This window comes from Octopus bimaculoides, chromosome 4, assembly GCF_001194135.2.
Source record: "Octopus bimaculoides isolate UCB-OBI-ISO-001 chromosome 4, ASM119413v2, whole genome shotgun sequence".
Classification (NCBI taxonomy): Eukaryota; Metazoa; Mollusca; class Cephalopoda; order Octopoda; family Octopodidae; genus Octopus; species Octopus bimaculoides.
Window position 1 is genome coordinate 129,399,618 of NC_068984.1, and position 12,502 is coordinate 129,412,119.

General features: G+C 35.0%; 1 protein-coding gene across 1 annotated transcript in view; it reads right to left on the bottom strand.

Moving 5' to 3' along the window:
* The window catches only part of LOC106868630 (calcium-binding mitochondrial carrier protein Aralar1-like), an 82,788-nt gene that overhangs the window by 30,684 nt on the left and 39,602 nt on the right, over nt 1-12,502 (bottom strand). The window contains exons 7-11 of the mRNA XM_052967679.1: nt 12,116-12,212; nt 9,422-9,439; nt 1,631-1,715; nt 1,411-1,504; nt 271-479 (exon numbers count right to left, since the gene is read on the bottom strand). Of these exons, the coding sequence (XP_052823639.1) occupies nt 271-479; nt 1,411-1,504; nt 1,631-1,715; nt 9,422-9,439; nt 12,116-12,212 (503 nt within the window). The remainder of the gene's footprint in view (nt 1-270; nt 480-1,410; nt 1,505-1,630; nt 1,716-9,421; nt 9,440-12,115; nt 12,213-12,502) is intronic.

Genomic DNA, 12,502 nt, shown 5'->3' on the forward strand with positions numbered 1-12,502 from the left:
AATCGTCTCTCTTGCACGCCACAACTGATGCTTCTAATGTTCAGCTTTTCTCTCAAGATACTTACACTCTGACGGGTATTCACATTGACCCGTCAGAGTGTAAGTATCTTGAGAGAAAAGCTGAACATTAGAAGCATCAGTTGTGGCGTGCAAGAGAGACGATTGCGCTGGTATGGACATGTAGTGAGAATGGATGAGGATAGCTGCGTGATATATATATATATATACACACACACACATATATTTAGATAAATACGACATGATATTTACTGTTAATTTAATAGCTTTCTCTGGAGCAACTCCAACAAGTTGGGGAGCCAATCCTCGATAAAGGCCAGTAAAACCTTCATGACGCAAAACTTTTTTAAAGCAGTCAAAGCTATTTTTATACATCAACTCTCCAACATAGGAGCCAGAGCGTTGATTCTGAAGACGGGTCTTAACAAGATCGATGGGGTATACAGCTGTAGCTCCAGTAGCTAGGGAAGGAAAAAAGGAAAAAATTTCAGTTACAAATTGTGACAGATGAAAATAAAAATAAAGTATAAAACGAATTATCTAAACATCTAAAAAAAATGTTAAACATCAATATGAAACAGAGGAAAACTTTCAAATAAAATACACACACAAGCACACGCATATATACGAAGTGCAGGAGTGGCTGTGTGGTAAGTAGCTTGTTTACCGAACACACGGTTCCGAGTTTAGTCTCACTGCGTGGCATCTTGGGCAAGTGTCTTCTACTATAGTCTCGGGCCAACCAAAGCCTTGTGAGTGGATTTGGTAGACGGAAACTGAAAGAAGCCCGTCGTATATATGTATATATATATATGTGTGTGTGTGTGTATGTGTGTGTTTGTCCCCCTAGCATTGCTTGACAACTGATGCTGGTGTGTTTATGTCCCTGTCACTTAGCAGTTCGGCAAAAGAGACCGATAGAATAAGTACTCGGCTTACGAAGAATAAGTCCCGGGGTCAATTTGCTCGACTAAAGGTGGTGCTCCAGCATGGCCGCAGTCAAATGACTGAAACAAGTAAAAGAGTAAAAGAGCACGTACACACAGTAATAACTATTATACATCTATACACATACATATATATAAACACAATAATACCCATTATAGATATATACACTGTGTGTGTCCTTGTTTAGACCTAACATCATACAGGTTGCTTATTTCCTGTCTGCTGTGAAAACATGTCTGGCCTTGGGGAAATAATACCTTGCTTGAAAACAGGTGAGGATTAGCAACAGAAAGGCATCTGGCTTCAATAAATTTCATCTGACCCATGCAAGCATGGAAAAGTAGACATTAAATGATGATGATGATGGGACAACCACCAATAATTTAAATGTGTTCCTCGAATTTGTATTTTTATTTACATAAACAAGACAAAAATAAAACATACCTCCAGCCACAGAACCAAGAGTAAAACGATAAGCATTTTCTAACACCATCATTAATGGCTGACGACCAGCACCTTCAGCAAGACGGATCTTCTCCTGGGATAAAAAGAAAAATATCAGTTATACAGTGATAACGCATGAGTGTTTTTTTTTTTATCTGTATAATTAAAGATAAAGTAATACATAAAGTTAATTGGTAAATGTTAGAAGATGAATACTTACTTCAGCTATTTGCATCTGGATGGAGTATGGAGTCTCTCTCCCTTCCATGGGGGATACACATTCCAGGTCTTCATATCGTATACGGCTTTGAAATAAAAAAACATACAGCTTTTACAGTTTAAGATAACCACTGAACATCATTATGCAACAGTTAACAGTTTCTTAAAACATACAGCAGCAAACTAAAAAGCAGAAAAAAAACAAATATTCAGAGTATAGCTGGAACTGCTATTATATCAAATTGGAATATGCTAAAGCTTAAATTATGGTCAATCTGGGAACTCATAGCAACTGCAGCTCAATTGATCTTACAGTTTTTGCAAAAAAACAAAAGAGAACACATGGCTCTATAGCCAATAATTATCCTATAATAGATGTAATATAAAATCACCAGATAGTATTATACAACCTAATCACTGAATGTAAGTACTAAAATATTAACTAATAGAAACTACAATCTATTTAACCAACTACAGAGTGTTCATAAGTCAAATTTATATTACACACTAATTTAATATCTTAGATCTTTAGTTAAAGTTGCGTGAAAAAAAAAGAACTGCCATACTTATTACTAACACAACTATAATGAACACCAATGGAGTATTGTAAAACTAATACCAATGAAATGTAATGTAAGAGGGCAGTTTCCACATTTAAAGTTTATTTATCTAATTAATAATCTAGCACGTTTTGCAACATATATTTTATGGAATTATTGAATTCTAGCTAAAACTTCTGAGAAAAAAAAATAACCAGAAAATTAATAAAAATTTGTATTTATAAACAAATGAAAAATTGTAATTAGTTGATTATCTCATAACCTGTGAGAGGAAAATATCTGAAAATAGAGTAAGTAAATTAAATCCAGTTAAAAAGAAAGAATGTGTTAACACTGAATTAAAAAATAAGTAATGATAAATATGAATGAATAGGATAGACTATAATGAAAATAGAAAAGTTATTCTAATCCCAAGAATGAAAGAGGTGAAACATTATTATGAGCAGTTTATAGTAAGATTATAGTAAGGTAAATAACAGTTTGTAGTAAGATTATAAAGAGCCTTAATTATTTTTTTAGTATTGAATTATGAAGCCCAATAAAAGATACCAGCCATGCATACAAGTTTCAGCACAATTTCCGTCTTTCAAATTCCATTTATAAAGTACTGATGAAACCAAGGCTATGGTAGAAGACACTGGCCCAAGGTGCTGTACAGTGGCATCAAATATATGCTTGCACTGTGAACCTCTTAACATCAAAGCTATACCACATCCCAAATTGTTAATTTGGGTTGTGGCTAGTAGGGGATGATGGGAAATGATTTAGTTAAAGAAACTTACTTAGAAACACAACTGCTTTAAACAAGAAAACAAACCTAAGGATATTATGAAAGAGTAAACACCAATAATAAAAATAAATCACCCAAGAACATCAAGTTTCAGTAAGTAACTACCTTTATTAAATGTAGCAAATATTCATGTATTTTCAAAAATCTGCAAAAAACAACAAGCCAACACGAAGTTTCACAGAATTTAATTTGATGGGTCAATATTCAGAGTTCAAATCCTACTAGAGTCAATCCTCTGTGTATTCCAAGTTAAAAGTAAAACTAGTAGAACACCAAAGTTATTTAAATTGAAAGGGAAAAACCTAACATCTAATCCAACAGACAAAAAAATACACCAGAACAAAATGTTATATTATTGAAGATATTATATGCCCTTCTATTTAGACAGGAGATGTTACATTTATTTGTCTCAGTTTATTTTAATAACTTATTGAATTTAGCAATTTAATTAACCCTAATATGTTTGATGAAACATAACATGAAGTAGATTAAAAATTGAAGGATTATGTCTAATTTTTGTTTTTTTTTAAACTATAGAAATGAAATTGAAGGGATAAAAACAATATAATGACAATAGTAATTCCTTGTACAGACTCAGTGAAATAGAGCACAAAATTACAATGTAATCTCTCTCAACCTCTCTGAGTTTCCCTGTTGGATATCATATAGCTTACAATTCAAATTCCAATCAATTTTCTAATTCTATTTATTCTAAAGAGCTAGGCACAGACGTAGGCAAATACACAAACATCTAGTCCATGCACGACATGAATGTATGCAGATGACTGCAGATATCAATCTTTTCAATCAGTTTATCAAAACTGACCACACACAGAAAGCTCTAGAAAACATTGTTTCTAATTATTATACATCAACAAAAAAAAAATAATAATAAAATCAACTAAAAACACACTATTCATTCTGTACCACAATGATAAAGTACAATCAGTTCATTCTTCAGTTGTGAATTAGATTCCATATTCAACATAATATCACAGCAATGATGATAATCGTTATGGCAACTACACTATTTATACACTACTGACTTCTTGTAGAGTAATAATTCCAGTCCTCTCAATTCAAATAATGATTAGTCTTGAAAACTAATTACTAAATCTATACTAAGTTATATTAGTAAATTGGTTGAGGGCAAAGGAGAAGAAGTCTGAGAAAGTACTTTGGTACCTATAAACAGCAAAGGGATATACTTCATGCAGACAGTATGAACTAGATTTCTGATGAGACAACTGAACAGAAGCAATTCATATGACAGACTGGACAGAATGGGAAATAGCACTGATTCTATAAAGAGAGCAACACACATTTTGTAAAGGGAAAACATAAATAACAGTTTCATTTTTGGATTTGGTTTGCAAGATTCTTTATGTGAGTTCATGTGTTGAAGCGTATTCTGTTGTGTCTGGGGAGAGTCATTCTCTTTTAGTGCCTTATAATTTAACTCACTCACTGGTAAAATCTCCACTCATTTACTTATCTTACTAAAATTTTCATTGCATCTTGAAACCTTTTCAATAGTTGTTGACTCTCAATAATAATAATAATAATAAATAATAATAATAATAATAATAATAGTTTCAGATGAATTAAAAGTATAAATGAATGTGATCAATGATAACTAGTCTGAAGAAAATAGATTACAGTTGATAGGAATAGCAATTTGCAAACAGAAAGAGACACTATATTCCTAGATAACAGTTTGGTTTGTGAGTTTGTAAGGCATTTTTTTAAGGAGTGGGGAGGGTTGTTGTAGTTTAATAGTTTAAGGAAGGGAAATACTCAAGACCCTTACCATAACCACTGATACTGGCAGGAGGCAAGCAGAAATTTATCCTCACACAGAAAACTTGGGCTGAATATCAAAGAGCACCTAGGAACCATGTGCTGGTGTTGAAATGACCGACAGATTAAGTCTAGCACTCAACAACAGGGATGATCCTTCTAACTGGCATCTACATAGTTCCTGCCTATGATTACCAAAGATAACTAGTATTGATTCAGTAGTGAATATTGTTAATAATGATAGCCAGGGTACAAGAAATCAATACAACAATAATGTAAAAAAAAAAAAAATCATAATCATAGCCAGTCACTGAGTGTGTTGTTAACTGTAGTGATCGGTAATGTTGTAGCTAGGAAAGTTAGTTGTTGTTTAACTATAGATTAGTTATGGCTGAACAACAACAGGTCTAATTGGGCAGACCTACAATCAAAGGTATTCCAGAGATGACCACCCAGTCTTATGAGGAATATGTCTAGGACTACATTATCCAATATATCTTTTTCTATTTAAGATGGTATAGTGCAATTGGGGGAGATCTGACTGCTATTTCCCTCTAGTTAAGCAACTATGTAGGCATTTCCTCATATATAAGTTAATAGTGATAATTGGTGGATGATTCCATTTTAACAGCTGGATTAAAACTTAACTGAAAATCAAATATTTTGTAGCCAGTGTAGTCAATGGATATAGAAAACAAGTAGGAAGACCTTTGATAGCATGATAGTAAAGTAATAGTTTAGATATATGCTCAAGTGGTGATATGACCAACACAGGAAATAAAGCCTACAGACTTTTAAGTTCCTAGTAGTAATAAATAGATATGTTGTGGTCACCCAATTGGTTTAGTAGTACAGAAAATGTAGTTATTGATGCTATGCTGTCAAGAAAATTTTAAGAAATGATCACTATTGATGATAAAATGTTTTGTTTTTAATTTATAGAAAGGTGCATGTTGGTAGTGGAACTTGTGCAGTAAAGACTGAATATTTGAAATGACAGGAAATGAACAAGGAGAGTATCTGTCAATAAATGTACAACATTAAGTAAGGATACAGCTTGAGTGCAAGTGAGTTGCAAAGCAACAGGATTCGAAAGGGCCAGACAACAAACTACAAGTTGATGATAGAGAAGAAAGGTGGACTAAAGAGTAACTGGGATTAGATTACACTTTAGAAAGATGTTATAGAAATGAAGTGATTGAGAACCAAATAGTGAAAAAGTGTGCTGCCTTGAAAAACCTATCATATATCTAAGTTATCATGAAAAATAAAAGCATTCTACTGCTGTGTCCAATTCTCTCCAACTTTCTCAAAACAACTCTCCCTCTAACCACACAGCATTTTTAGCACCTGGAGTTTTTTTTTCTTTTTCCCTTGACCCTTAGGACTCATAAGGATCGAGCTCAACTTGGTTCCCATGATGTATAAGTGAATGAGATTAGAACACTGACCCTTGAATGAGATGTCAAATGGTAACCATCAGAACCACATTTACTGTCAGAATGAACATCTATTTCTCCTGCCTTATCACAAGTCCAGTTCAGTTCTCTCTTTACCTATTACTCAGGCCCCATGTTCTTTGAGCATCCTACATGTTGTCGTCACACAATTGACAACAAAATTAACTTCTATCCTAAACAGTTTATCTTCAGTTATTTAGCTTGTTTTAGCCATCACAACTAAAGCTATGCTGGAGCATCACCTTTATCTCATTCTAGTAATAACTGCCAGAGATTATGGAAGCCTGAAACATTACACCCCACTCATAATTAAAGAAATCTACCCGATACTACTGATTAGAGTTCTACTGCTCTCAACATCTTCCTTTCAGGACTTGCTAGCTGCATTTCATTGCAATCTAAACATTACTGCACTAATCCATGTTATTTGTTTACAAACAGTCTCTGACTTGACTAGTAACTATCCTTTCCCATTTAGTTATGCAGTATTAACTCGCCCCACTTCCTCCAGCTGTTTCTGCTAAATAAGAACATTATATCTAAAATAATGATACTCAGATATTAGGTGCAGAATGCCATTAAGACAGAGAAATCAAGTTTTGAAGTAATAAAATTTTGAAGTAATAAAATTTTGAAGTAATAAAATTTTTAAGTAATTTCATCTTTTTATAGCAAATAATCTGAGACAGACTCTGGTTCTATGATACAAACTTTATGTTTTAAAGTGTTTTGAAGACCTTCCATTTTGAATTTCAAGTTATTTTACATTTTAAACACCAGCACAATAATGACAAAGTTATTTTAATTTCATTTTTCTCTTCATTATTTTATTCTTCATTTTCAAACTTAATTGAACTAAAGGTAGGGTACATCAACGGAAATATGGTACCAAAAGGTTTCACGCAGCTCTTATTTAAGTACTGAATTAATCAAGGAAGTTTCATCATCATCATCATCATCGTCGTTTAACGTCTGTTTTCTATGCTAGCATGGGTTGGACGGTTTGACCGGTGTCTGGGAAGCCAGGAGGCTGCACCAGGCTCCAGTCTGATCTGGTAGTGTTTTTACAGCTGGATGCCCTTCCTAACGTCAACCACTCAGTGAGTGTAGTGGGTGCTTTTTACGTGCCACCAGCACAGGGGCCAGAGGAGGCTGGCAACGGCCACAATCAGTTGGTGCTTTTTTATGTGCCACCAGCACAGAAGCTAGTCAAAGCGGCGCTGGCATTGGTTACATTCGGATGGTGCTTTTTACGTGCCACCAGCACGGGTATCACAACTACAATTTCCATTTGATTTTCATTTTGATGTTGATGTACTTGACTCAATAGGTCTCCTCAAGCACAGCAGGTCGCCCTCCGATCCAAGGTACTTTTGAATTGGTTAGGGCTGGTTATGTGAAACTGGTGTAGGATACAGCCGTGAACTCACTTTATTTGCCGGGTCTTCGCAGTCACAGCATATCTCCAGAGGTCTTGGTCCTTCATCATTGCCTCCATGAGGCCCAATGTTCGAATGTCATGCTTGACCACCTCATCCCATGTCTTCCTGGGTCTACTTCTACCCCAGATTCCTTCAACTGTTTGGGAGTGGCACTTCTTCCTCCATCTCTCCTCATCCATCCGTAGTACATGACCATACCAGTGCAAACGTCTCTCTTGCATGTCGCATCCGATGCTTCTTATGTCCAACATTTCTCTCAGGGCACTTACACTCTGTCATGTGTGCACACTGAAATTACACATCCAGCGGATCATGCTAGCTTCATTTCTTTCGAGCCTACACGTCCTCCGCAGTCACGGCCCATGTTTCACTGCCGTGAAGCATGGCAGTTCGCACACATGCATCGTACAATCTACCTTTCACTCTGAGCGAAAGGCCCTTTGTCACCAGTAGAGGTAGAAGCTTTCTAAACTTTGCCCAGGCTATTCTTATTCTAGTGGTAACACTCTCTGAGCATCCACCCCCACTCCTAACTTCGTCACCCAGGTAGCAGAAGCTATCAACTACTTCTAGTTTCTTCCCCTGGAGTGTGATGTAATCTGTTTTCTGAGCATCTGTGGTGTTTACTGCCCTTGTGCATCTGCTGCACACAAAAGATATTTTCTCGGTTAATCTTCCTTTGATGTTGCTGCACCTCTTATGTGTCCATAGCTTACAATGGGTACATCTTATGGAGTTTCTACCTACACCTTTTCTACAGACCGAGCAGACCTACCTGAGGGGGTGTGTAATGAATTTGCCTTCCTACTTACTAGAATTTTGGTCTTAGCTACATTGACTCTAAGGCCTTTTGATTCTAAACCTTTTCTAGTTCCGGTAGTGATTCTGCTAAGAGGGCCAGGTCATCAGCATAGAGGAGCTCCCAGGGGCAACCCGTCTTGAATTCCTCTGTTATTGCCTGAAAGACTATGATGAATAAAAGGGGACTATGTATAGAAAATGTGTAAAGTTAAACAGAAAAAAAAACTCCTGATCTCAACTGATACAAAAAAAAAAAAAAACTTGAATTTGTGAATGTGTGGAGCTGTTTTTAAGCTTGCGATATATATATATATAATCTTATAAAGCTGTTTATATAACCAGAGAATATCAAATGGTAAGTTGTAATCAATAAAAGTATTTGATATTTTATTCATTTGTTACAGCAAATTCTATTCTACTAATTATCATGAGACAGGTTATTTAATTTATTATTTATGGCCTAATAGTAAAGAAAATGATCCAAACTTTATAATTAGTTATGTTTTATGAAAATATCTTTCAGAGAGCAGCACACAGTATCACTTGTATGGATATGGACATTAAATAGAGATACACAAATGATTTACAAATGAGGGAACAATGATACAATAAATGTCTTCTAATGATGCTACAACATAGTTTAGAGTATTCTTTCTATTGTAATTCACTAACAAAAAAAAATGATATTGGTTTTCTAGCTAGCATGGAGTAAACTACAACACACACACACATGAAAAAAGTAAACACAACTGATTTTTCTAAATATGGTATCAGCAATACTAATTAAGAGAAATACCCATTAACATGAAACACAGAGTATTTGCTTTTAGGGAGAGGGAAAAACCTTGGGTATCTTTCAAGCTGGCAGGCGAATCTGAAGTGAATTTTAAAAAAATATACAACACCAAATATCACCAAAATAAAATTATAATGTCTCACCCAAAACTTCTTCTAACGCTGAAACAAAAACATGACAAAAAAAAAAAAAAAAAGACAAATAACTTTGTGCAATTATTCCTTAAGAACAAAAATAAAAAAAATCAAGCATTAATGTTTCAATAAGCTAATCAGTAAATGAATACTAATTAAAATGATATTTTTAAAGTATATTCATATAATCTAGACCAGTCATGGCAAACTGCAGCCTGTGGGACAGACATTTTGAATGGCATGCCTAATTATGGTTTCAAGTTTTGACACAAGGTCAACAATTTTGGGGGTGGGGGTAAGTCGATTACATCGACCCCAGTACTCAACTGGTACTTATTTTATCGACCCCAAAAGGATGAAAGGTAAAGTTGACCTTGGCAGAATTTGAACTCAGAATGTAAGGATGGATGAAATGCAGCTAAGCATTCTGTCCAGCACGCTAACAATCCTGCCAGCTTACTGTCTTAATGGTGCACCAAATTTCACAAGGAAAAATAGTGTTTATTAAAATTACCTTCAATTTTTATAGTAGTGCAGCTTACCTGATGATGAGTCATGTGCAGCCTAACTAATGATGAGCCAGGTGCAACCTACCTGATGATGCGCCCACTTCTTAAAAAAGGTTGCCCATGACTGATATAGTTAGTTGAAGTCCTTATTGGAAACCAAATATTAAAAACACAGTGCTATAATACATACAGACATGTACAAACAAACAAAGACTTATATATGAATACAGACAGAAGAGAATGGTTGAGAAGGATTGACAGTTGATCGTTTGAATTTGAATTTTTAACTTGCTTGGAAATCCATGTCTTATCAACAAGGAATCATCATCATCATCATCATCGTTTAACGTCCGCTTTCCATGCTAGCATGGGTTGGACGATTTGACTGAGGACTGGTGCAACCGGATGGCTACACCAGGCTCCAAATAATAGGAGAAATGATCTACAATCATTATATAAATGTCCACCACAAGGTTCCATTCTTGTTGCAGTGTAGTTGCATGTGTGCCTCAACAACTCCGATAGCTATGCCTGCAGAGTACAAACTCTGGGTAGGACATCCCATATTGGAACATGCCAAAGGAGAATGGCCAAACTAAAATGGACCGCGTATTCCTAGAGACAAAAATGAGTTTGCATAAAGCCAATACTCCTACCTAGTTAAAAAAAAAAAGTTACAGACGTAATTCAAAACCAACAAGGCCAGAAAAAAAGTTGCCCATGGCCTATGAATGATAGGGAGCAAAGAGCTGAACCCTTTGGCATTCAGATTACTCAGTCAAATGTAATGCTTATTTATTCACATGGTTTTGAATTCATCATGCATTATTTCACAGCTTCAAAGTTTTGATGATGTGATTGTCTACTTTTAGAATGGCATTGTTGGGTCGGTGTAAGAGGTCAGATCTGGCTATTTTGAACATAAGATAGGTAAAAATATTTGGGCTGGTTATGGCTAGTTTAAATATTAAAGGGTTAAGCAAGTAATTATTTAAATATACCTAGATTTATCATTTTAAATAATTCTAGGATTGATCTTTTTTTTTTTTTTCATTTTAAGACTACCATACATTAACAATGTGCTGTTTAGCTTGACATCAGAGTAATCAGTAATAATTTCTGTAAATATCAAAACAAACTAACAAACTGGACAGCAAATTAAATTAACAATAGTCACATTGCCCCACATCTTACACAAAAAAACCCAATATGATGCAGTTTACACTGTTTCTAAATCAAGTGAGAACATAACTTAGATCTGAATAACTTTTCAGAGAAATAAATGTAAACAAATGCACAGACATATAGTGTACACATGCATGCACACACACTAAGTTTCTTTTGATTTCCATCAACCAAATCCACTCACAAGGCTTTAGTCAGCCTGGGACTATCATATGAGACACTTGCCCAAGGTGGAACACAATGAAACTTAACCTAAAATCACAAGGCTGCAGAGTAAACTTCATAACCACACCTAGGTTCTATTAGGTACTTTTCTTATCTGTTCTATGCCACTTCCGCCTTAGAATAACTAAGTAAATAACATGCTTTTATAACAATAGAAATAGTTGAGTCTCTGAGAAACACCACAATTACTACCTGCTACAGGTGGTTTAAATACTCTTGTCAGCTCTTGTCAAGTACATTTAGTTAAAGTCTGAACAGAAACACTACAGAGGGTTTTTTTTCTTGTTTGTTTTGGTTTTTCTTTTCTTCATAGTTTATGCTCCTTATTTCATTTTCATTGGAATCTGAAATTTTGAACAGATCTTTGCAATTTTTGAGAAAAGACATCCACCTAACCAAAGATGGGGGAACCTTTTTATTTTTTTCATTGATTTTTATTTCGCTGTTATAATTCTTTGCAACAAAAGACAACGTAAATGAGGAATGGAAATTGAGCAACTATGGCATTCTGCATATTCCAAAAGAATTAGGAAAACAAGAGATCCCATCTAGAAATTGTAACTCCATTCAACAGCTAACTTCTACTTTTAAGTGCTTGCCCTAGCTTATGATAATTAAACAGCTAAAAATGATAACAGCAATTATATTTTACCAACCATTAAATTACATTATGAAATTCTTTGCGTTTGATCCAATGCTGAAACTAAATTGATAAATATTGGAGATCTTGGAGAGCATTGCTGTAAATGTATCAATAAAGAGGAAATTTGCTGTAGTGACTCACCCAGTTTGTTGTCGAAGACCAGCTAACTGGAAAAGGATGTCAACTTCCATTGGAGTAAGTTGGGCAGCAAAGTCCTGGGCTTGGTATAGTAATTCCTCTATAATAAAGTGTCAAAGCATTTGTCAAGAGAGAGGTGAAAGGGAAGGGTAGATAAAGATAGGAAATGAAAGGTAAAAAAATAAAAACCAAAATAGTGTATAAAAAACAAAGAATACAGAGAGAGAAAGAGAGAGGGGGGTAGAGTGATAGTGAATAAAGCGAGTGACAAGAAGAGACAGACAGAGCGACAGGGATGAATAGATGGATGAAGAGAGAGGGGGAGAGAAAGAGAGAGAGAGAGAGAAAGAGAGAGAGAGAAAGAGAGAGAGAGAAAGAGAGAGAGAGAGA